General features: G+C 35.8%; 2 protein-coding genes across 2 annotated transcripts in view; one reads left to right on the top strand and one right to left on the bottom strand.

Moving 5' to 3' along the window:
• Positions 1–3,812, top strand: part of LOC100892878 (L-fucose kinase) — a 35,627-nt gene extending 31,815 nt beyond the window's left edge. Inside the window, exon 24 of the mRNA XM_030975257.1 lies at positions 1,267–3,812. Within this exon, the coding sequence (XP_030831117.1) occupies positions 1,267–1,338 (72 nt within the window). The 3' untranslated portion in view covers positions 1,339–3,812. The remainder of the gene's footprint in view (positions 1–1,266) is intronic.
• An 8,225-nt stretch (positions 3,813–12,037) lies between these two features.
• LOC100889268 (leucine-rich repeat extensin-like protein 3) lies at positions 12,038–26,880 on the bottom strand. The gene is made up of 4 exons (XM_011676754.2): positions 26,695–26,880; positions 24,214–24,388; positions 16,763–16,985; positions 12,038–16,029 (listed from the first exon to the last, which is right to left on the bottom strand). Exons 1-4 carry the CDS (start codon positions 26,712–26,714, stop codon positions 15,791–15,793), a joined length of 657 nt encoding a protein of 218 aa, XP_011675056.1. The 5' UTR covers positions 26,715–26,880; the 3' UTR covers positions 12,038–15,790.
• Between the last annotated feature and the right edge of the window lie 378 nt (positions 26,881–27,258).

Below are 27,258 nucleotides of genomic sequence, written 5' to 3'. Positions count from 1 at the left end.
ATGATGATGATGATGATGAGGATGGTGTTTATGGAGGAGGTTCCATGTATGTCTTGACCAAGGAAGCAAACCAGGCTACCAAGATCAGAGAGATTATAGCTGGTATTGAGGTAAGATACCATTATTAAGTGGATTGAAGTTGATAGCGATGGAAGTGTTTGTTCGTGTGGATGATGATGCTGCTGCTGCTGATGATGATGGTGGTGGTAATGATTTATGGTGGTGGTGATGATGATGATAGTGGTGATGATGATGATAGTGGTGGTGATGATGATGACAGTGGTGGTGATGACGGTAGTGGTGGTGATGATGATGATGATGATGATGATGATGATGATGATGATGATGATGATGATGATGATGATGATGATGATGAGGATGGTGTTTATGGAGGAGGTTTCATGCATGTCTTGACCAAGGAACCAAACCAGGCAACCAAGATCAGACAGATCATAGCTGGTATCGAGGTAAGATACCATAACTAGGTGTATTGAAGTTGATAGTGATGAAAGTGTTTGTACATGTTGATATTGCTGCTGCTGCTGCTGCTGATCATGATGATAGTGATAGTGGTGGTGATGATGATAGTGGTGGTGATGATGATGATGGTGATGATGGTGGTGGTGATGGTGATGGTGTTTATGGAGAAGGTTTCATGTATGTCGATCTTGACCAAGAAACCAAATCGGTCAACTAAGATCAGAGAGATCATAGCTGGTAAGTTGGAAGTGATTTGTAACTGTGGATGATGTCGATGATGATGACTGCTGCCGCTGCTGATAATGATAAGGATTAGAATGAAGACGATGATGTAAAGGATAATGGCATTAAAAACATTGATGGATATTCTGATAATGACAGTAATTTTTTTATGGTGCTGATGACCATACTTCTGCTTATGATGATGATCACATGATTAAGATAATTGTGACGATGTACAGGGAACTACATAGATCATCAGTACAAGAATGTTCATCATTGTAGGAAGAAAAAAATCACGATTTTTTTTTTTTAAACAGTGACATTAGAAATGAAAATGAGGGTATTTAATAACAAATATAAAGAAGAAGAAAAAGAAGAAGAAGAAGGAAAAGAAGAAGAAGGAAATGAAGAAGGAAAGAAGAAGGAAAGAAGAAGGAGGAGGGCAAAAAAGAGGAGGGAGGAGAAAAAGAAGGATGACAAGGAGGAAGTAATGGTGATGATCACGACTGTTGTAGATAGGACAGTGTATGCTAACTTTTCTTTATCTCATCTGTCTTCTTACAGGGCACCCAAGACGTGACTGTTCATGAGGTGAAGCTAGACACACAGGGTCTACAGCTAGAGGTAGAGGAATGATGTATACCCCCTCCCCCCCCCCCCCCCTCCCCCTCGTAGGGTTACTCACATGATGTTACTGCCTATAAGGGTCATTTAGACACAGGGTGTATTGGTACTGGCGGTGGAATGACTTCCTTACTATATATAAGCAACAACTTCAAAGGATTTTCTGAAATATTTCATCACATTTTCGGTGAAGCGACCATCATGCTTTTCATGTTTGTTCATGATAGAGGCTTATAGGTGTACAAGGAGAGCCATATTGTTTCAGATTTGTAGGTTGGTAGTCTAGACATGGATTTAGGGAAAGACTTGTGAATATTTTTCTACATGAGAGGACCTCAGTTAATGGTATAAAACTTTCATTGAACATGTACCTGTACATCCATCTCATCATAAAGCAATTACAAGATCTAAAATTTTGCTGCGATATGTCTGGATTATTTGTTATGATTTTTATCATACAGTACTACATGTAGAATGCGAATACATGTATTTAAATGCATTCATACCATTTTTCTTTTCTTTTTTCATTTAAGTTCAATGAAGTTATTGTTGTGTAATTAAATTATTGTCATGCAGAAATATAAGCTGAAACTTATTTATAAATCCACAGAAATAATAAGAACCTTGCCCAGTCAACTGGAAAACAATGTCCGATTTGAAAACCAATTAAAAAAGAAAGAGCCCATTGTATTGTGTAATATTTCATTCAGCAGCAATGGAAAATGTTAATGTCTGGTTGTGTCTTTATTGCACTGTCCAGACTATTATTCTGCAACTCGATATATAAAACATACTCATCTCATGACAGCTCTAGTGGAAAGAAATATAATTCTTTTTTCATTAGATGTATTTAATGATTCTAAACTCATTATCATAACTCAATAATGATAAACTCAATTTGATGTACTCAATTCGATATACTAATTTGTATTTTATAGTAATATGAGATGCATTGCAATAGATGGAATTTTAAAGTAGATTTTGGCAAATCGATTGGTGGTAGGTATAGTTTTACTGCCTCTTTACATTCAATTTTGTTCTACATGCTTGAAATGTCTATTTAAACAACTTAATAGTTGAGGTGGTTGTAATGAGACCATATTTACAAATCTTGCCTTGTTGCTGCATGATTTAAGGAAATTGAAGAAATGATTTAGATCCCAGCTGAATGAATTTAAGTTTGTAAGTATATGTAGGAGTAATTTTTATATACAGTGTCATTACTGTGATAAACAAGTGGCAGAGGATAAGGAAACATTTGTTTTTTCATAATACTGTTAAGTGTTTGATTGTTTGTCTTGGGGGCATTAATTTCATTAACAAATCAATTAAATTGTTATGATATATCAATATACATATTTATATTAGAATTCATGGGGAATATTGAATTTGTATTGCTACAGGTTGAAGTTATATTTTAGTGTGTGTGTGGGTGTGCTTGAGTAGTGGGTAGGGGTGTGGTTGTACATGTGTGTGTGTGAGGATGAGGATGTGTGTTTGTGTTTCTGTGCATCTGTTAGGTCATTACAGAATTACTGATCTGACACAAATTACTTGAGAATGATCATGAGTATCACCAAAACATCATTACTGATCTGACACAAATTACTTGAGAATGATCATGAGTATCACCAAAACATTCTTTTACAAGAGCTTATTCTACTTTATCTTACAGTGTTTATTTGTGCATACAGCTCAGTTTGAATAACAAGACATTGATGAATAATTGTGCAATTTTGTCTTCACTGATATCATCGATAAGAATCTGTAACAAAAAACAATGATATATTCTATATAGTACTAATGATGATTTTATACTAACTTTTTCAAGCGCTTTACCAGTTACAATGTAACTGACCGAATTGCTTGCAGTTTTATTACCCCATTCACTGGAGTCAATGAGTTTATGTGATGTTTTGCAGTCAGTGAAAAGATTTTAAAAAACGAGATATTGCTTCTGTTTGTATTGCAGATTTGTGTTTAAAAGTGGTTTTAGTTCTGAATAATGATTTAATACGCAATGGAACAGCAACTACACCAAAATATACAATAATTTTATAATCAAGTTTTTAATGCCTAAGTGTAACATAAAACATACGGCCAGGAAGATGTGTTCATTAAATGCAGTGTTATCCCATTTGAAACTCTTGTATTATCTACACAGTTTTTGTCTATTCACTTTGAAATCCAACTCACTCCCTTGCAATCCTATATGACAACTTCATCACATAGCTGCTCTATTATATCTAACAACTCACATGTACAAGTTATACCGTTCATTGTGAAAAGTCACAATCATACTAAATTTTGTATAAAGATACTAATTGTTTTTATAGATTCTAAACTTACCTTGTGTGCTTTTTTTAAATAATTTAACAACTTAATCTACATGTTTTTCAATTCAATGTAAACTAGTCTTCCACTTTTAGTATGTTTCAATAAAAGAATAATGTGCATGTGTGCATTTATTCCAAGAGATGTAAAAAGATTATGTGTTGGGTTCATTTGTTAAGTGTCATGTAGTAAATGTGTGAAATTGCTTGAAATAAGAAAAAAAAAGATGTACAAAAGAGTGAAACTTCTCCATTCAGTTGGATTTTGTAGCATTGATATATTCCTCAGTGTAGCAATAAAGCAGCAAGTCTTTCATAATTGACCACTGTATTCGTTATACAAGATCCTTTGTTGCTCTATACTGCCATTGTGTTCTTCTCCCCATTAAAACCAAGACCAAAAATATATATATATACGAGGTTGTATAATTATGACATCGCGATTGAAAGGCAGTATTCTTGATGAGCAACTTCAGCAAGGAGCAAGTGGACTTGGTTACCATGACAATGAATAAGTATACAATCTACTTGCAGTCATTATCTTTCCATCAAGGATCTTTCATTGTAAGGAGCTCACTGCTCACAAGGCTCAAGAGGCAAGCTATTACTGTGCAGCCATAGATGTGCTAAAACATTCATTTTGTTTAGCTACTGAGCTTGCATAAGGAGAATTTTATCAAAGAAACCCGACAATATGAATGGGTATTATGAACCTGACCTAGTTGTTTTATAGCGTATACATGTACTTCATGTTTGTGCAGGAAAAACAGAGTAAATATATTTGTACTGTAAACTAGATTGGTTAGCATCTCTCCCTCCCTCTTTCCCCCTCTCTCTCTCTCTCTCTCAACCCTCTCTCTGTCTCTGTCTCTCTCAACCCTCTCTCTATCTCTCTCTCTCTCTCTCGCTCTCTCTCTCTCTTCCTCTCTCTCCCCTCCCTCTCTCCCTCTCTCTCTTCCCCCTCTCTCCCCCCCTTTCTCTCTCTCTCTCTCCCCCTCTCTCCCTCCCCCTCTCTCTTTCTCTCTCCCTCTCCCTCTCTCTCTCTTCCCCCTCTCTCTCTCTCTCTCCTCCCCCTCCCTCTCTCCCTTTCTCTCTCCCTCTCCCCCCCTCTCCCCCTCTCTCTCTCTCTCTCTCTCTCTCTCTCTCTCTCCCTCCCCATCTCTCTCTATTCAAAATCTTGCACTTGTCTTGGGCGAACATTATAAACAAAAAAATGAAAACAAAATGTTAGTTTGTGCTATAATACACAGCACTGTTTATCAGTGCATGTGAGTTTTTAATGTGGTAAATACCATGGAAAGCACTAAAGAGACAAAATTCATTTGTCTCAAAAAATTGCTTTGATCACAATGGAGACATTTACATGCGTAATAGCATGTATAACATTGACTTGACATTACATACAAAGATAAGTGTAGAAGGAAAAATGTGTTGGAGTTGCCCTCTTCTTATCCAATTTAAGGTGGTAGAAATGTGAAAATCACAGTCAAATATTGAACTCTTGTAGTGAGTGCAAATGAAGACACCACACAGTTCAGTGCACCTTCAAAATCAAAGTGCTGTCATATTCAAATAAGTAATAAAATATCGGAAACTGCAACACATTTAATTGTTTGGTGCCGTGTATGACCACTTCTGATGTGGTTCACTCTATCAGAAAAAAAAATCATTTTCTAGGAATGAGCAATGCGTGGACGTGGCTGTTTTAACATGGAATGAAGCTAATTATCATAATGCTGACCGGGCAGGTACAAAGTACACTTCAATCTTGAAGTCATGGATCTTACAGGAATATACAGTTCCTACAGCATGGTGTCAAATGTGAAGGGGTAAAGTCCTGATCGCCTTCAGATTTGTGTTTACCGTTAAAATTCAGTCAATTCACCATGCCAAGCACCAACAAAATTAATATAATAATATTGGAGACAAAATTATGTACACCATGTTGCCATTACATGTGAAATATCTTGTACATGGTCCAATTTTGTTAATCATGAGCCATAAAGCTGCCATGTGGTAAAGGTGCATTTGACCATAGAACCAATAGATATAAATTATATCAAATATATTGACACATACATGTACGCAAGACTATAGTAAATGTGAAAATCTGAACTCTTTGATTTATGCTTTAAAATATGAAAAACATATACTAATTACACTCCTGACATCTGAGAATTATGTCACTTATCAGAATGTTTAGCAGCCAGTTTGTAAAAAATGTTTGTTTCTAAGAGGGCTTGATGTTTCAGGCCATTTTCTTCAAATTGTTGGTCAATACTGGTTACAATGCTTCATGTATATGTAGCGCCCACACCCCGAGGGAGGGGGCATACCTATTAAAGGAAGACAAAATAAGAAAGGTGTTGACTAGGATGCATGGCAAAAACAAAGTCTTTATTACTTAATCTTCTACATTAACAGTCTTTTCTTACAATAACATATATACGATCAAATGGCATAACAATACTCTTCAAGTATTAAACACAAATAAATCTACCTGTTCGCATACATTGAATTCATTAGCTCTCAGTGTTCTCTTACTATATCACTAAGAACATCATCTAGTTAGTTTCATTACTTTACTATCTCTAAACGAAACTATCCTTACTTCCATGCTTTATTTAAAAGCGCAACTCTTCATCGATCTCATAATCATAACTTGGCTACTAATAAATAACTTAACCCTTATCAAATGTCTATAACATTGCGGTATCAGTTAATCTACTTTAGCTTCTAATCATGTAACTCTTCACTTAGCGTCTCTTTCAAGAAATCACATATATAGACATAATACAAGAATGTTGGCATAATCATCCCTCTACTACTGTCTAATAAGCTTCCTACTCTTTACGCTCCAAGACTGAGGATCCACTGTACACATAGACCCTTAGAATGCAATTCTACTCTCAGCCTTCACTAATCCCTAAATTCACAAGTTACTTCTTGTCTCAGGACTTCACATTAATACTGAATAAACTTATAACTCTTCCTTAACTATAGCTCATGTATTTTCCAATAGTCATCTGCATCACTTTGATCTAATACTATCTTTTTCAGCGAGATTACTGAACTTGAAAAGATACATCTTCAACAACTTATATCCTAAACTCCTTACAATATTCACAGAACTGGCAAATAGTCTTAGTCTGCAGTCTGTACTAATAGCTCTAACAAACTTACAACCAATATTACGAATTCCTCTTACTGTATAATCTCATCTTCACATACAGTTCATATTCTAATTCTAAACAACAACCAATAGTTTTACTAAATACATATATTCATTTCATGGTTATCTACAAAGCAAAGTGAGAGTGAAAGAAAAAGGGTGAACCATACAGAGAGAGAGAGAGAGAGAGAGAGAGAGAAAGAGAGGGAGAGAATATAAAGAGAGAGGGGGGGGGGGAGAGAGGGAGATATATATATATATATATATAGAGAGAGAGAGAGAGAGAGAGAGAGAGAGAGAGAGTAATTCCAAATAACATTTAACCTGAATTATCATTCCTAACAATATAATACAATGAATTCCAGACAGTGATTATGCAAGTCTTCCACTACAATATTTCATCAACCCATCCATCACTAGCTAACTATTAGACAATTTGACCATGTGTTTCTCAACAAGTGTATTCCCCAACTCAAATCCTTTGTCTTCTCATTTTGCTGACTCTACCAAACTTTCATTCCCGCCTAAGATACCATTTCCAGCATGGGTCAAAAACAAACACATTCTATCTCTAACACTTCTCAACATAGCATTTGGGTATAGCATATACTCTATCTACACTGTGTGCGTGTAATGCATTGCAGTGGATGGTCAAGCTTGGGGGGAGAGGGGATTAAGAACTCTGATAAGAAGTTGTGTTCACATTGAACGTACTGCCATATCCTAATAACACACTAGTATTGTACACATGGTGCGTCCACACTCACTCATACCATAATACTGAAAGTTAAAGATAATCTGGACTTGAACAACTCATTTCGCTATTCAAACTGTATCTAACTCGAACTAGAATATATAACAATGTGCTTTGGCATAATGCATAGTAAATGGCACATGTCCTTGGCTAAGAATATATATATACACATGAATATCGAGCAAAAGACAAATATACTGACAGTAATAAAGTATATTCTCTTCTCAAAACTTACTTAAAATGTTGTCTAAATCAAACAACATAATCATCAATCTCACACACACGATAATACTTTCCTATCATTTCTACAAGTGATTACTATGTTCATCAATGACATTATCTCTCCCCACATGGCATTTCTCATATTTCCTCTCATAGTCCACATGTCATATAATCCAACAAGTCATTGGCAAAGATCATTAATATCTCTTTTTACACAGTAATACAAGATATGTGAATAGTGAAGCTAATAGTTTAGAAATACACATATTATGAACAACAAGAATATAACACAATTGAATAATATAAGATTCTTTCTTACCTATTAAAGGAAGACAAAATAAGAAAGGTGTTGACTATAGGATGCATGGCAAAAACAAAGTGAGAAGCCACTCCTGGTATCCCAGCTGGTGTGTTTAGGTTAGTTGTGGGTGAGGCCACTCTCGCAGGAGGGGGTACCTAATCAACTAAGAGGAGGGACTGTGGGGGCTAGAAATATACTCGTGTCATACATAATAAGTCAAAGATACACAAAAAAATAGGGGGGGGGGGGTATTCTGTGGGGCTCCACACCTTCCCCTCCAAAAATAAATGTCTCCTGGACATTTCAACTTTTAAACATTTATAACAATTCATTATTATAGTATAACATTTCTAACGTTCATTTAGTTCTCGTTCAATGTCGTCATGAACTTAGGACAGATCAGGGAGGTGAGACTTATCACCAAAGTCCATGATTATTATAGTCCATGTCCTTGCTACGTTCCCAATCCCAGATCATCGAGCTCCAATTCCTCTGCGAAATACATGTAGTACATCGAGTTCATATACACTTGTTGCAACTTGTTATAGCGAAACCTAATAGGTACTTGAAGTCTCAGAATTACATATCATAATATCGTATCAGAATTACGTGGCTTTTTCTTCCATACAAATAAACTTTGCGAAACATTAACCCATTCTACGGGCGCGCCTGGCATACGGTGAAGGTTTCTTGGAAAGCTCGAGACTCATTCCGAAGACTTTATCACAAAGATCAATTGATCACTATCGAGTGTCATCGCTTGTTTCCTTATATTACACCACAATTCATGAAACGATTTACAACTTGCTTCATCTTACTACTTCGCGTTACTCGTATTTCTGGTTTATTAAACAGCTAGCACACATGATTCTATATAACGATGCATCTAATGTAAAAATTAAAAAAAATCAGTTTGAGGCATTCCTCAATGATGGACTCGCTCGCTAGGAAAATTTCAGCTGGTCTTCTGTCATCTGCTGTTAGTAGTGGGTTGGTTGCTCGTGGGTTATCGGCGTCTGCATCTGTAGAGGCATTTGATGAGGGTTAGAATGGTGGGTCATACCGGTACTGGAAAGGTGCTGGGGCTGGGCTGTTGTGGATGGCGGCTTGGAGAACCCCTGGACATCCTTGACCCCACTCACTGCTCCGCCATCTATTTCCTCCCAGTAAGGGTGAAGCTTTCCTTGGCCACCTGGAGGGGCCCGACTTCGCACCAGGGCCCTATCCCCTTGCTGTAGCACCCTGCTGCGTACTGCACGGTAGCCTTTTCTCTTCTCTGTAGCTCGTCCCATTTTTCTCTGATGCTGAGCCAACCTCATTTCCAATCAGGGATGGTCTCCTCCGGCTCTCTGACTTCTGGTCCTTCTTATCGTTACATCACTGCTTCTTCGTTTATCCAACTGTTCGTGTCATAGGACAGCACATCGTCCTCGTGTCTCTTTGACGATGGCCGTCCTGGCAAGGTCGCCAAATTTGTAGCGCCCACACCCCGAGGGAGGGGGCATACCTATTAAAGGAAGACAAAATAAGAAAGGTGTTGACTAGGATGCATGGCAAAAACAAAGTCTTTATTACTTAATCTTCTACATTAACAGTCTTTTCTTACAATAACATATATACGATCAAATGGCATAACAATACTCTTCAAGTATTAAACACAAATAAATCTACCTGTTCGCATACATTGAATTCATTAGCTCTCAGTGTTCTCTTACTATATCACTAAGAACATCATCTAGTTAGTTTCATTACTTTACTATCTCTAAACGAAACTATCCTTACTTCCATGCTTTATTTAAAAGCGCAACTCTTCATCGATCTCATAATCATAACTTGGCTACTAATAAATAACTTAACCCTTATCAAATGTCTATAACATTGCGGTATCAGTTAATCTACTTTAGCTTCTAATCATGTAACTCTTCACTTAGCGTCTCTTTCAAGAAATCACATATATAGACATAATACAAGAATGTTGGCATAATCATCCCTCTACTACTGTCTAATAAGCTTCCTACTCTTTACGCTCCAAGACTGAGGATCCACTGTACACATAGACCCTTAGAATGCAATTCTACTCTCAGCCTTCACTAATCCCTAAATTCACAAGTTACTTCTTGTCTCAGGACTTCACATTAATACTGAATAAACTTATAACTCTTCCTTAACTATAGCTCATGTATTTTCCAATAGTCATCTGCATCACTTTGATCTAATACTATCTTTTTCAGCGAGATTACTGAACTTGAAAAGATACATCTTCAACAACTTATATCCTAAACTCCTTACAATATTCACAGAACTGGCAAATAGTCTTAGTCTGCAGTCTGTACTAATAGCTCTAACAAACTTACAACCAATATTACGAATTCCTCTTACTGTATAATCTCATCTTCACATACAGTTCATATTCTAATTCTAAACAACAACCAATAGTTTTACTAAATACATATATTCATTTCATGGTTATCTACAAAGCAAAGTGAGAGTGAAAGAAAAAGGTGAACCATACAGAGAGAGAGAGAGAGAGAGAGAGAGAGAAAGAGAGGGAGAGAATATAAAGAGAGAGGGGGGGGGGGAGAGAGGGAGATATATATATAATATATATATATAGAGAGAGAGAGAGAGAGAGAGAGAGAGAGAGAGTAATTCCAAATAACATTTAACCTGAATTATCATTCCTAACAATATAATACAATGAATTCCAGACAGTGATTATGCAAGTCTTCCACTACAATATTTCATCAACCCATCCATCACTAGCTAACTATTAGACAATTTGACCATGTGTTTCTCAACAAGTGTATTCCCCAACTCAAATCCTTTGTCTTCTCATTTTGCTGACTCTACCAAACTTTCATTCCCGCCTAAGATACCATTTCCAGCATGGGTCAAAAACAAACACATTCTATCTCTAACACTTCTCAACATAGCATTTGGGTATAGCATATACTCTATCTACACTGTGTGCGTGTAATGCATTGCAGTGGATGGTCAAGCTTGGGGGGAGAGGGGATTAAGAACTCTGATAAGAAGTTGTGTTCACATTGAACGTACTGCCATATCCTAATAACACACTAGTATTGTACACATGGTGCGTCCACACTCACTCATACCATAATACTGAAAGTTAAAGATAATCTGGACTTGAACAACTCATTTCGCTATTCAAACTGTATCTAACTCGAACTAGAATATATAACAATGTGCTTTGGCATAATGCATAGTAAATGGCACATGTCCTTGGCTAAGAATATATATATACACATGAATATCGAGCAAAAGACAAATATACTGACAGTAATAAAGTATATTCTCTTCTCAAAACTTACTTAAAATGTTGTCTAAATCAAACAACATAATCATCAATCTCACACACACGATAATACTTTCCTATCATTTCTACAAGTGATTACTATGTTCATCAATGACATTATCTCTCCCCACATGGCATTTCTCATATTTCCTCTCATAGTCCACATGTCATATAATCCAACAAGTCATTGGCAAAGATCATTAATATCTCTTTTTACACAGTAATACAAGATATGTGAATAGTGAAGCTAATAGTTTAGAAATACACATATTATGAACAACAAGAATATAACACAATTGAATAATATAAGATTCTTTCTTACCTATTAAAGGAAGACAAAATAAGAAAGGTGTTGACTATAGGATGCATGGCAAAAACAAAGTGAGAAGCCACTCCTGGTATCCCAGCTGGTGTGTTTAGGTTAGTTGTGGGTGAGGCCACTCTCGCAGGAGGGGGTACCTAATCAACTAAGAGGAGGGACTGTGGGGGCTAGAAATATACTCGTGTCATACATAATAAGTCAAAGATACACAAAAAAATAGGGGGGGGGGGGTATTCTGTGGGGCTCCACATATACAAGCTTGCAATAGCCTATATATGATTAGCTAGATTACACAGGCTTTTAAAACACAAAGTAAATGTATATCATAGTGTATACACACCATGATGGGAAGACTGTGCACATACATGTATGGCGCTCATTTGTATTCAAAATAATAAAATATTATAACATTATAATATCAAACCATACAGGCTAATCTAGCCCCTTCCCAAACCCTTAATCTTGCGTCTACATGGCACTACCCCGATGCATTCTGCTATGTAGGTGATGTATGATCTACGAATGGGTGACGCTAATCACATTTCCTGTGTCGTCATGTTGTCTATTATTGCCTAAGAATAGACTACTCGGTACCCAGACAACCACAGCCTGCTCGACATAAAACATTAATTGATCTTGAAGACTCTGTTACTCATGAAGAATGTCATACCTACTGGAATGTACATATACCGTAGGCAGAAACACAATGGTTGTTTAATCCCACTTGTCCAATGTTTTAAATGTTTTAAATGTAATATGGATGGCCACAGCTGGGCAAATTTACAATGAAAAAAACAATCAAACTCTGAGGGAAAAATGCTCAACAAATCTGCTCTAGCCCTTACTCTGTTTTTCTTCTCTCTTTAAATTAACAAATCTTGGTCTACATCCTTATTTAAGGGGGAAAAAACCACACCCCCCCCCCCAAACAATTGTTTTTTGATCTTTTTGGACTATTGTTTGGAGTTTAAATCATCTTTGTGAGTAGATCCTCAATGTAATGGACTTTGTTTTGTACATTGTACATAAATGACAAGAGGCTAAAGAAATGTCATATGTCTCTATAAATGAAACCTGGCTTGAAAACACAACTGAATTCAAATTGCAGGAACAATCAATATAATGTATTCTTCTTGTTCTGGACAGCAAAACAACATTTTAATGAGAAGATTTTTTCATTACTCCAAGAGCATTATTATTCACTTGGTATACTTAGATATATTGAGTAAACTGACAAGACATTGTAGAATGCAAGCAGTTTGGATTTGCACGATATGTCAAAGCAATAATTTAAGGTTCTTTTTTTCTCTGTACATTACTTGTCATGGACAGTTATGCGATTTATGTGAATAGCAATACATACAATGTAAAGACTTGCATATTACACATATTAGTGTCAAACACTTAAGGCCGTGATACACCTACATGTATTATGTATGAAGGTCATAGAAATTTATACTGGTGGTTAAAAAAATGAGCATTCATTATTGAGTTATGAAGGTTTTAACTTTCATAAGTTTGTTGGCACAAACCAGGAATCATTAATATGATGTACCTGCATTTTGTCTGGCATCAACATTGAAATATATAAGCCTACTACCCTTTCAAACTTTTGAGTAAAAGTACAGTGACTTTTAGTACACAGTTCATTTTCTTTCACTAATGCAATGTCAAGCTTCCATAAGCAACCAACATACCCCACATGTATTCATGGACATTGTGAATGGAATTGAAAAGGAAAAATATACATGAAATGGCAGAGAATAGAAGTATACTGGTATTTCCCCCAAATGCCTGTGGGAGCAAACCATTCATATACCATGTGGAATATACTGAAAATGAGTTAAAGGACATAGCATTTCAATTAATACATAGACATACATCAATTACATGTATATTTATTGCCACAAGTGGCACATTATTTCCATATTTACAAACATGTTTACAAAAATTACACTTCATCTTTAAAAAATATATAAAACTATGAACTTATTAAATTTAAACACAGGATATCATAATTGAAGAATCATCAATTAGTATTGATACAAAGATCAGAAAAGAAAAGGAAATGCACAAAGACTAAGAAAATAAAAGAATTCCGATGAAATAATGTACAAGTTTCAATATAACATCCCCAAACTAAATGTAAACCATTTTAAAGAAACAATGCAATTTTAAAATATGTTAGTAAAATCTAAAGACAAATCTGTGAAGAAGAAAGCAAGGTGCAACAATTTGAAAATAAGATGATGATATAGTGTCTAAATAAAGATTTCCTTGTTTGACACAGACTTTGCCTGAAAATTTATAAACTACAAATTTATGTTGAGATGTATTAAGTAGGCGGAAGCGAAGGGATGACTTAGAAATATTTGTTTGATAATGCTGAGGAAATCTTTGTTCATATCATTTCTCACAAATCGTGACTTTACCTCAAGAACAAGGCTATAATCAAATGCAATATTCTCAATCTTCACATAAATTAGAATTAAAACCATGATAGATTAGAAACACACACCTTTTGATAACATGTCATTATATATTACTATAAATATTCACTTGTTGCACTTATTCTTTTCTCTTCAGTTTAAGGCAAAAATAACATCATTAAACTGAAGGAAATCAAGCAAACCATGATCATCATTCCTGGTCAATACATGTTTTCTGATTTGTGACTGTTTCCACTTAGAGATGTTTACCATGAACTTGTTATGATGCACCGACCATCTGTTCTGAAATGCAAATAGTTGACTGTGTGTACAGTGTTCTTCAAATGTTCTTGAAATGACATGTTGTTTTTGATTAACTCACATTTGGTGAGCCGGTATTGCATTGTGCAATGCCAATGGCATTTAAATGTGACATCACTTGAGACATGTAGGAAAGTTATGAAAAACACAGTAACAGATTGAGACAATAGAAAAGTGTTACTAAACATCGCTTACCGGTAAAACAAATAGAGAGATAAGTACTTGGCTATGAGTACAGGCAAACAAAAAACAAGTCTTTTATAAACAAATTTCACATGCTTAAGCTACATATTACGTAAAAGAAATTTTTTACAGCCATTATACATTCAGATTTATGCATTTACATGAGTGTAGAAAGACCAATTAAAAAGAAACAAGAAATGAGGTTTTTATATACACGTGGTCACTGTTAAAGGCAGGTCTGACTGAGAAAGATAATGAAAGAAAAGCAGTTGATTTCAGCAGCTTTGACTGCACACAAATCTTACTTTAAATTTGTTCAGATAAGGAAGCAGAAATGTAGCTAGTCTGAATGATCTCATACAAACAAGCGCATAGGGACTTTCTTTGTGTTAGTGATATGCACTATACAAATAACATTCATTATTATTATTATTATTAAACAAACATGACCACAACCTTGCCAATTTGACTACCAAATTCCTACAAAGATTCAATACCAATAATCTCAACATACTGTATGGCTCCATGTGATCAACAACACTATGCAAATACAAAGAATGTAATACTGAGATTGTAATACACCCATTTATGGACCTCAGTAATATAAATCATTTCCAGACATCAGCATGTATCTCTGTTTAAAAATTTGCAGGGCATTATCTGGCTGAGGAATAACATGGCTGCGATGGTTCAGTGATCCTGTTCTGTATATATTTTTTCTTCAAACAACATGATTTCTCCCGACATGAGCAAGAACCCCCCAGTTACCTTTATTCCAAACACACGCACAAACAATGTACTGAACAATGGCTTGTGCATGAATGAGTATCTAGCAGACATAACATAATATCATGCTGGCTTTTCAACAAAAGAAATCCTGTGTCTATTTGCCTACCAGAGGCAACAGGAGTTTTCACCCATTAACTGTACAGGTGTGGCCCTCATGATACAGCTTTACACTGCTAACTTTGAGGGATGTGATGTACTGAACTTCAATTTGAATCCCTGACCCAAATTTCTTCATGAAAATGATCAACAAAAAGACTATAAAATTACACACCATGACAAAAAAGAAAAGAAGGAAAGATAAGAGTAATGTTCAGCAACCTATTCATGAGTTCTGAAACTCTGCTGGTGATCGTAAGGATGTGTGGTCTGTGGTTTGTTGCGCTCGTTGTTCATCTAAGGTTGGCGTGGCTGATATTGTATAGTGGGGTGGTGGAGGGGATGATGGGGCAGGAGGGGGAGGGTAACAGGATTGAGTGGTATCTGTTACCGGCATCGATGATGGTGGTGGTGCTGATGGTGATGATGGCATAGGCACTGTGGTAATCTCTGAGGCACTGCGACCTGAGGAAGGAACAGGACAGAGAAGGAAAACATAACAGGATTAGAAACCTGCAATTCTGACTGAACGAACAATATTCAACCGAATCTGCTCATGTAAATATGAACATGACTTGTGTTGTATTTCAAGGGTAGGCTTAAACAAGTTACGGTATTACCAACATTGGATCTAGAGTATAGATCCATGTATGTCTGTCCATCTGCCTTTGTCTTTTCTGTCTGTCTATATTCCTATATTACTATACGGTATATGTGTTAATCTTTTACTCTCTGACCACTGTGGAAGTCCATAAGAATTTTTGAAATTATAATATGAAAATTACTACACAAAAATGAACATCATTACTATTACTACTATTTTATTTCTAGCTCTTGCATAAAATATTAATTATACATCTTTTTTCTATTAATTCATCTACAATGTATAAAATTCATCTTTCATATCTAATCTCCTTAACTTCTACTTATTTTTTTTTCTTCATTATAATCCAGTGTTGAAGTCAAGACCAGGGCCCCATAACATAAAGCTTAGCCGTTGATTGCAGATATTGATCAATGCAATCATTCTCAAAAATCAATTGTTCGATCAATCGCTGAGCTTTTTGTTACGGGGTCCAGGGGTCCCGAGACAAGGAATTAGAAGAAAAACCTAAGATTACATTCATTTCATAAGAAACCATAGATTTGAGACCCAGATTGGTGTTGGCCGGCCCCATCACTGTTTATATAAACATACCTGTTTCAGTAGGGGTTGGGTTCACATATGGTGGAGGTAGATCCTCATATTTGGGTAGCTTCCATTCAGTGCTTTGTCCCATGCCTCCTATTATACCTGCGTATGGAGGAGGTTCAGGGAAAGCCCCTACTGGAGCGTCTCCGGTCATGACGTGGGGGTAGGCAGGTCTCTCCTCAAAGCCTTGGTTCTCACTGTGCTGGAGTGTGTCTGCATGGGCTAGGATCTAGAGCAAGAATAGAACAAGAAAGATGCATTAAGTATGAGTTATTTTATACTTTTAATGATGAGAAGCTTTCATACATGTACAAGTAACAGGCCTAATATATATTTATGTAGCAACTGCAGACGTTTACTTACTCCTGGTTTGTGCATTGTTATACATACAGACATAATGCTAACAAATTGTTTTAAAGCAAACATCATCTATCGTTACTTGCAATATTTTGAAATCAATAATACAATGACTTGCACCTTTTCAGACAATACCTAAATGTAAATAGAGGGTTTAAAAACACTGGAAAAACTACTGTACATCATCAACAACATTGCAAATCTGGGTAACATTTAGTGGGCGTGCATTGCTGCTAATCTGAATCCCAAAGTGATCCATATTTCACATGAACATTCTCCCACTTTCATTTGATTTGTGATTATTACATTGGACTCTGGTTTTAGGAATGACTCCTGGCAGTTTTCCAATGTGACTCACAGAGGAATGAGAGGATGCAATATTAATACAGAGTAAACTTTGCAACAGTTGATTTAATAAAAGTTTGGCTGTCACATCTTAGGGAAAGAAAACAATAGGGGAGGGTATCAACATGTGCTAGACCCTCCCATAATTACATGTAAGTTACACATGCGTTTAGTAGGAAGGAAACATAGATCTGCCATAAATGTATATCAACAACCATTATATTTTCCCTTGCCAAAATGAAACAATCATGTTCATGTACATGTATCTGTACAGTGTACAGTACGTCTCTCAAACTGATATAGTTTTATTGAGAATCTATAGGAAATTGATTTGTCCTGGATGCCAGACTAGTAGGTGCGTGGTAAGATTGAGTCAGGATGCAGCTGTCTTAGGATCTCTGTCTCATATCCAATGTGTTTGGAGTGGCAGGTTATTAAACCTTACCATTTATATATCATCTTCATGAACTAGTAAAGCACATGTTGTACAACATTATAGCACTGCATGCATACATGTATTCGTTCCCATATTACACACAATTTCTTTACATTAAAAAATTCCACACCAGGATATAGGACTACTAAAAAATGTACCGGTAGTACATGTATATCAAATAAATTGAGATCGAGCTTCAACACGAACATGTTTGCATAAAATTTGGATCTTGTGTTTGAACGTGCTGTCCACTTATGGGATTCATTTCGTGAGCCAAGCTTTTCGTGAGCCAAGCTTTCCTGAAGGTTGAGAATCTCCTGACAATATAACTTCCTTACCAAACTGGGTGGCCACTAAATGAATGGCCGCTTGCCAAGAATGGTAAATTAGCAGAAACTATTTTGGACTTGGAGTAAATGACACATCCTGAAAATAAAATCTAAGAAAGGGAAGTATTGTATCATGTCTTCACAACCCCATTTTCTCCCCCTATTAGTTGCACTCTTCATATTTAATACTATCGTCGGGATAACTTTGTACAACCATTTCTTTATAATTAATGTGATCCTCAGGTTTATATTGTAAATTTGTCTGAACATTCTGTTTGCTGATGTTATTGTTGTTGTTGTTGTTGTTGGGCATGTATGGATCTATGATCATACCTCAGACAAATACCTCAATGTTGACTAATAATTAATTACAGTAAATCACATCTACACTGAAGGGGACAAATTTTATAATCAGTTAATCACCGTCAGAAATACACAACTCAGAATTGCAATACAAGATAACATGTACAAGGTATCAAACTGTAATACATTGACATACATTTGTGAATAGATAGTAGCTGGGGCAAACCTATAACATCTCAGGTTATAGTAAAATGTTAATTTATGCATATTGTCATTGATTTTAACAACAAACACTCTAAAAAAAGGTATTTGCAATTTTGCATGTAAATTATGTGTGTGCCAAGAAACTACAATGAGAAGTATAGTAGAATCTGCTCTATATCTGTGGCATGAGAATCTTCACATGCCTAGGAAACTGTTGGGGTGTACCCACAATTAAATTTGGAGGGAAAGTAATCAAGGCGTAATCTAAACGGTGCAGCTGTTGTCTGTCCTCATGATCGTTAATAATTATAACCTCCCTATTGCGATTGGTAAGACACACACAAGGAGAGTACAAGAATGAATGGGCCGGGACACACCTTGACACATTCAAAGACATTTACATGTCATTATGCATCGCAAGAATACTCAAAATACTCAGATTACTACTTAAATAATCAGTATCACTTTCATAAAAGAGCATTTAGTGACATTTTTTGTCCGTGGATTTAAGCCAGACTTTGAAGCTTGGAACCAAATCTACATTCATTAAGCTTTGTGCATGTAAAACAATAGACATATACTTCATGTGTAACGGTACATGTACATGAAAGCCTACAGTGCTTCTGAATTGACTTTATTATAATAAAAAGTATGAAAATATTTATTGACCATGTCGTAAATGAATATATATAAGTTATACATCATATACTCTATACTTTAGTGGGGGAGGGGGAGGAGGAGGGGGAGGAGGAGGGGGAGGAGGAAAGGGAGGGGAAGGGGGAGGAGGGGGAGGAGGGAAGGTACATGTGCATGTTTAATAATGTGCTGTATCGGAAATTTAATTATTTCAATTTTCTGGATTCTCTCTTTAACTTGGTGCTCTTGTGAGTCCTCATGCACAATTGAATATTTCCTGAGGGCAATAATACTTGCCCTCTAATGTCAAAATGAAGTGTAAGGACTTCAATTAAATTGAGATCCATAATAAGCTGCCCCTGAGGACAGACTCGGATTTAGGGCTGATAGAATCACTGCCAAAAATGATTTAGGTGAGAAGATGAAGTGAGAGAGACGTAAATAGAAACCTGGTGATTGTAAACTTGAATGAGCTACATCCTTCTATGCCTGTACACATGCATGTGGAATGTCTTTTCATGTTTATAGTGCACATTCACAACATTATTTCTAGTTACATGTACAGTACTTGCTCGTGACTTATAAGGGAAAAGGCTTAAAGGATCCGGTAACTTTGTCTCAGATTCTGAAATAAAATTCTGGATTTAGCTCATGATGCAATGATAATTATAAACCTTTAGGTCAGTCAGGAACCCCATGACTTTTACAAAACGATCGCCTGTCTGATTATCAAGATATTTATGATTGGAATTACAAATTTTGAAAACCGTTCGCCTGACGGTTTTCATAACACTACAGTCTATTGGGGAAAACGAGTATGATAAAACCGGTCACTCAAAGATTTTTACTTTTTTGAGGCACTTCTTGATCATTTTGAAGCGCAATTTTTTTAGGGCTTCAATATTACACCATATCACAGACACTGATAACACATAGGGCCATGTATCTCAGATTTAACATTGTTAAACGATCCCTTTAATGCAATTCTCAACTACCAAGTCAATCCTGGCTGGTACTGGTTAGTTGATTAAAAATATAAAAAAATTGACCAAGAAAGGTTTTGGAAAGAATCTGATGAAGAATAAAAACACTATAAAGTTCAAAGTCTTGAAGAGAAAATAGAACAAAACGAATTGGCAACCACAATACAGGAAAATTACCTACAAAAAAATGCAGTTGTGGTTTTTTTTGCAAACTACTCTCTGTTTCAGACAATTTTTTTGTTTAATGCTGTGATTCTTCATTCTCCATAAAAGATTACATTCAAAATTCAAGAAGGACCTACATGTACATGTATATTTATGTTTCCATATATGGGTACCGGTATGTTTTTTTAAACACTTTTTTCAAAAGGGAAATTTAATATTATCTGCAAAACAAAATATTTTGAATAGTGTAAAAAGTGGTTGAAGTTGTGGGAGACCTCTGGTATTTAAAGAAGATCTCTCTCTCTCTCTCTCTAAGTGCCATATCGTTTGACTTTGGCGATCATGCTGTTCCACAACCCTCAGTTCCTAGCCTTCTGTATTAGCACCACTCCCAGTTCTTTCACTCCTCTCTATTCCAACAATTTCTGCAGACTGTCCATCCACAGTATCCTCCTTCTTCCCCTACTCCTTCTTCCCACAATTTTCCCTGTCAAAGCAAGATTCTCTAGGCCTTCTTTACGTGTAATGTGACCCATGAACTTCAACTGCCTAATCAACATCTCACGTATCATTTTCCTTTGCACTCCAGCTCGTGTAAGAACTTCCTCATTACTAACTCTGTCAGTCCAGGGGATTTTCATCATTCTTCTTAAAAACCACATTTCGCAACTTTCCAAACGCTTTTTAGTATCAGAGGCTAAAGTCCACGTTTCACTGCCATACATAAGTACTGGGTATATATGTAACAATTCAATACTCTTATTCTGGTCCTCATACTCATTGTTCGATTTGTCAGAATTTTGCCTAGCTTTGAAAATGCAAATTTAGCGAGAGCTATCCTTCTCTTAAAGAAGATATATGACATTTATCTGTCAGGAAGAGCTTTCTTCAACAAAGAGCTTCTTCTTCAAACAAGCAGAAAAGAAATGAAATCTTTATCATACACTGTGATTGAATTGAATGTACAGTACATGTACAGTAAGATTCAAATCAATGTCTTCAATAACTTCAATAATCAATGCAATATTCCCTATCACTCAGAGGAATATTTTCCCTTTGTCCATCACTACATTACATGTGTATTTGTAGAGTGTGTGTAGTTGTGTACATGAAGCCAATATTTCTGAAAGATCAAATAATATGAACATCGTAGCTCAGACATTGAATAGCCAGTATAATAAGCCTACAATTGAAAGAAGGTTCTCAGTGGATATGAGGAATTCCATTCTTTGTTCGGGTATTGGTTTGATGTTTGATCTGATCCTTTCTACAGGTATCAAAAGAAGCAATCTAATATTTGTTCTGCACAAAATTGAAAATATATTACTTGCTGTATGTTGCTCACAAAATAGACCCTCTATGGCCTTCTACACAATACAATAGACCCTGGAATGAAGACCCTACATGGATATCTTTTGTGTGGAGTAATCTGACTTCATCTTTACTAGGCAGGTGTCTTCTGTTTATTATATCTATGACGTTGAGTCATAAACACTGACAACATGAGATTTATCCACAGAAACACAGCCTAGCTGCCATGCACCAGCTAATTAGAGAATGACGTCATGCACTAGTGAGAAATCCTTTGTACAGTATGTTATGAGACCAGATTTAAAACAAAGAGGCGCTATGTATTGTGACAATGATCTCCAAGTTTGGAAGCGCTTAGTGATTGTAATAAGCGCTATATAAAAACTGAGTATCATTATTATTATTATTATTAATAATAATGGACTAGGTACATGTAAATTGGTACTGTAAAATCTGATTTGTCATTATCGCTGGACAAAATTGATGTAGGATTTATTAATTTTGGTGACAAGAGGAATGGGCGTGTGATGTGGTAGGGGTGTGATATACAATGTAGTTGGATTTGGGTGTATTAGGGGAGTGGTTGGATGGGATGGGGGGAGGGGGGCATTTCAATACTGTCATATATCAGTGCAATATTATGTCCATGTGCATATAATTGCCAATGGCTGTATGACTTTTACTATATCAAATATAAAAGCTCGAACAATCTAGTTTCATTCTCTTATAGTTTGGGGCAGGTCCTGACAGGAGATTACAGCATGTACATATACATAGAAGTGATAGGGGAAGAGGGGGTGGGGGAGGGGGGGTGGGACACGTCTGTGTACAGTAGTCGAAGAAAATTATGTTCTCTTTTGCTTCTTGTGATCCCACCTAGAGTTACATGTTAAGATTATATTTCAATTAATGACTTGATTTTTGTTTTGACTATGTAGAAGGTTTTCCTGAAAAAATATTTTACACCAGCTTGCCTCAACCTCAAAAGTTGATTTGTTTATCTAGGAATATACATGGCAGTGTATCGGTTCCTTTCTAACCTGGGAAAAATTGCATCACTAAAATTGCTCCCCTTCATCATTATGTAAAGTACATACATGTACATAAAATCAGCAGAAAACCCTCTTTTCAACAGGAAATCTGTAATGAAACCTTTCTCATCTGGATTTATCTATAACAAGATGCGAAACCTACACTAAGCCCACAACTGTGTAGGAATGGTAGATCGGTGTCACATATAATTAGATTGTGTGTCATTTATTTAACTGGACCTCTTTGTAATACTTCCGTAGTCGGAGCATCATGTGAAATATTCATCATAATAACAATTACACTGCAAGTCATTGATCCTCTTTTGTAGATGGGATGTAACAACATTATTTTAAGTGATTCACCATAGCTCAGTCTACACAGGTAACAATGTGTAGGATATGCTACAGTATGTTTAACATGTAAGTTCCATCATATCTGTCATTGCGCACTCATAATCATTTTAAAACTTTTTTTCCTTTGGCAAGGGGAGGAGGTGATGTCTGCTCCATGTACTTTGTAGTAATTTTAAAACCTTTTTTTCCCCGACTTCATACCACAAATTTTATTTTGGGGCTATAACACCCTGTCCATGTACATGTACACACATTCCATTTTACTTCACTACATGTACACATATAGACTCTGCAATCTTTCCAGAATACATGTCATAACTAACATCTGTCACTCCATTGATTCTCAACACATCAAATAACAAACATACCATGTAGCTGGGAAAAGTTATACAAGTCATAATAATGGCTCTAGGGAAAATCAAATAAATACAATCTTGACAACCCTAATCCCCATCCCCCCCCCCAAAAAAAAAAAAAAAAAAAATTACAATAATAATAATAATAATGATAATACTTTTTCTGCTGAGACTCCCACAAGTCTTCCACGAATGACAAATACATGGATTTATATTTTCTCATGGAATAACATTGAACTTTGATTTAAGGTAAAGACCAGTTTTGGAAATGCGCCCCTCTCAAACATTAAAATGGAAGCTCTTATTACCAATCATGTGAAGAAAAAAAAAATCTTTACTAATATGTGATGATACAAATTTTGCCAAGAAACCGCCTACTAATTGATATATTTGGTAAATTATTATATCTATTTGGACCTGATACATGTAGATATAACACATGTGTCGTGTGTGGGGGTAGTCCCATATACATCTTTCTGTGTACAATACTTGTAACTTTATCAAGACTGGGCCAAATTTCTTATCATTTTGATGATTCCAGAACCTTGCAGTACACACCAATACTTATATGCTAGATGATGAACCTTTTCTGATCAATTCCACAACGTTTCTTTCACAATGCAATCGCATCTTTAAAGATGACCCACCTGTCTGTCCTCTCGTCTGCTTCTACCCCGTGATGAGCGTCCCGTTACCACGGCTCGTCTTGTGGTTCCGTCTGGCATTACAATGTGAACCTCCCTAGCTAGTGCAGCTCGACGTCGCATGTGATACCAGCAGAAGTAGAGACCAAGCTTTAGGAATAGGGCTACTACAACCAATCTATAAAGAGAGACAATGAAATAGTTATTTCCATTTATTTTATATATGTATAGTACATGTACCTCAACCTGTTTTAAATTTCCAATGAATATTTGGTACAAACTATAAACCTTTGAATACAGAATCACCACAAGTTCTGTTTATAGATCTTAGCAAAAGCCGTTCATTTTGCTTAACTTTAATTTTTCTTGAAAAATGAGATATTAAATAATATGTTTAGTGAATTCTGTGGTTCTGCCTCTTTTTGACATGTTGCATTAAACAGTTCAGACATTTTAAAACAAAACTGATCGCACAACATTTAAAGTACACATGCTTTAATTGACATCTACATGTATTAACATTTTTTTTTCTTCTTAAATCATCCCTTTAATGTTCAAGGATGAATTCATATTTTGTATAAGATTAAAAATCATTTTCAGGAGAAACTATACATGTACATAATAGTATGCAACCTGTACCAGCCAAGAAAACACTGCCAATTTCTTGACAACAAAATTTTCCTTAGCAGTGATTACATGTACATACCCTGTACATGTACATGTGTGTATTGCTCTAACAAAAATGTGAAAATCATTGCAGACAATTAGCAAATAGACCGTTTGCACAGATGTATTTTCTTCCTTTAATAATGTCATACCATGGACTTACTAGTTGACAACTAAAGTCCATGGTCATACTAACTCATGCATGCACACATCACACAACTATGCACATGTATACCCTATATTTACACAAAAAGTTTATCATGGACAGGTGTTGTGTACATTGTAAGTTCTACATGAACAAATCTGACATGTACATACAGGTTTGAGTTAAAGCAAGAAGTAGAGAGAGGTTTCCCTATTAGTCTTACAAATGGAGGTTCAAATTACCTATTACCAGGTTGAATATCTTGAAGAGGAAATTTAATCATATCCTATTGGACCCATTCCAGACATCACTATCCTGGTATTTGCTTCTCTATCTCCTGACCACACACTTCACATCTACTTTCACACCTCACATGTATACTATACAATTAAACATGTAGTGTCCTTGTACAATGTATTAATGTAATGAATAGAAAGTCCATATTTTATGTGCACTGTGTTTGGGTATTTGTACACAGACATACATGTACAAATAGTAAGATTCTGTGAAATTATATCCTGTTTACATGTAACATACTGTACAGGAGTTTTTGTCTTTCAGATATTTCTTCCATCAAAAATGAAAAGAGAGAAAAGCATAGACATTATCTAATGTTTTTATTGGTTATCACTACAAAGAGTCAGTGTATCAATAGATTTCTTTATTTTAAAATTTCAATGAGATTATAATTTTTTTTTTTTTTTTTAAATTTACATGAAAGTTGTATAAGTACCATTGATGTCATTGCCCAGTAGTGAGGCAGTGAAAGAGTTAATTCCCAAACCAACTATGTACATGCACTCCCTAAGATTGCCATAAAACGTTTTAATTAATCCCGAAAAAATACAATGTACAAACGTTATTTCATCTACAGCCATAACCAGCAATCTTGATTTTATAGCTCTAACAGTAATTATAAATTCAGTTATGCAGCAATGCCCTTTAGGGTATCTACAAGTATTCAAAGAGTATTAATATACTCCGATTATAGTCATAACAAACTACACACATAGATTATTGTACGCAATCCGCCATTTCGAACAATGCAGAATTAAGTTAATTTAACAGAACAATTTCTATCCTGGCTTTTTGGGCCTGTAAGGATATGTTTTTACTATGTAAGTATTATAAGACCATATTTTTAAGCTGCTTCCCTCAAATGACTCTCTCTTCCTAGCAGCACCCGTTATCATTTTATTTTACAACCAGACAAGAATTATTTTCTATATACATTTCTATCTCCCATATGTCAGGTACTTGTGTGCACAGTCATTTGTATTTTTTATGATGATGCCAGCATCCGACATATTTGTAAATAAGGAACTACAGATTGATTTCCTGAACAAAAATGATGTTTTTTTTTTAACTCTTAATCAATACTGTAAACATTTCTACACAACTTTTAAAAATGAAATTACTTCTGATAAAAGATGCTTCATATTTCCTTGTGCAATCATAGATGAACAATCTTTGTGTGATATGAGACAGTGGCCATTTGTTCAGGAAGGAGCTAAATATATATATGGCAAAAAATACAAACAAAATGGTGGTTAGGGTTCACCGGTTCAGAAAATAGAGAACATTTAAATTGCAGAAAGATAGAAAGGCCTTGGAAACCACATTATTGCACACAGAAAGTCAAACCAATATTCAGAGCAAATTGTAATACTCACATGTAAAAATAATACTCCATGTTTGTTGACCTCTTTTTTCCTCAGAAAATGAAGTCCTAATCACAATCTGGTTAATGACTTTTGTTCCTCTATCTCTCTCTCTCACTGATTGTCAAAAGAGGTAATCCAACTTAATCCAAGCGTCTCCTTAATTCGTCACTTGTTTCCTGTGATAGAGAGAAAAGGAGAGTAAGATAGAGAAATGGAGGCATGCAGTGTGAAGGTGAGAAGATAAACAGAGAGAGAGAGAGACAGACAGAAACAGAGACAGAGAGAGACAGAGAGAGACAGAGAGAGACAGAGAGAGAGATAGAGACAGAGAGGGGAGAGAGGGGGTAGAGGGGGAGAGAGAGAGAGAGAGATATATAGATAGATAGTACATGTAAGTAGATAGAGAGATAGGGATAAAGAGAGAGAGAGAGAGATGGGGGGGGGGCAGAGAGAATTTAAAGAGGAACCAAGAGAGGGGAACACAGGAAAAACAGAGGGGGAGGTGATACATTGTAAATACATCACAATAATGATAACATGAACCGACATGTGATCTACATGTACTTTGGCATG

Source organism: Strongylocentrotus purpuratus, unplaced genomic scaffold (genome assembly GCF_000002235.5).
Source record: "Strongylocentrotus purpuratus isolate Spur 01 unplaced genomic scaffold, Spur_5.0 spur5_scaffold_8, whole genome shotgun sequence".
Lineage (NCBI taxonomy): Eukaryota > Metazoa > Echinodermata > Echinoidea > Camarodonta > Strongylocentrotidae > Strongylocentrotus > Strongylocentrotus purpuratus.
Note: the sequence above shows the minus strand (reverse complement) of the source record. Positions and strands in the feature narration are given on the sequence as shown.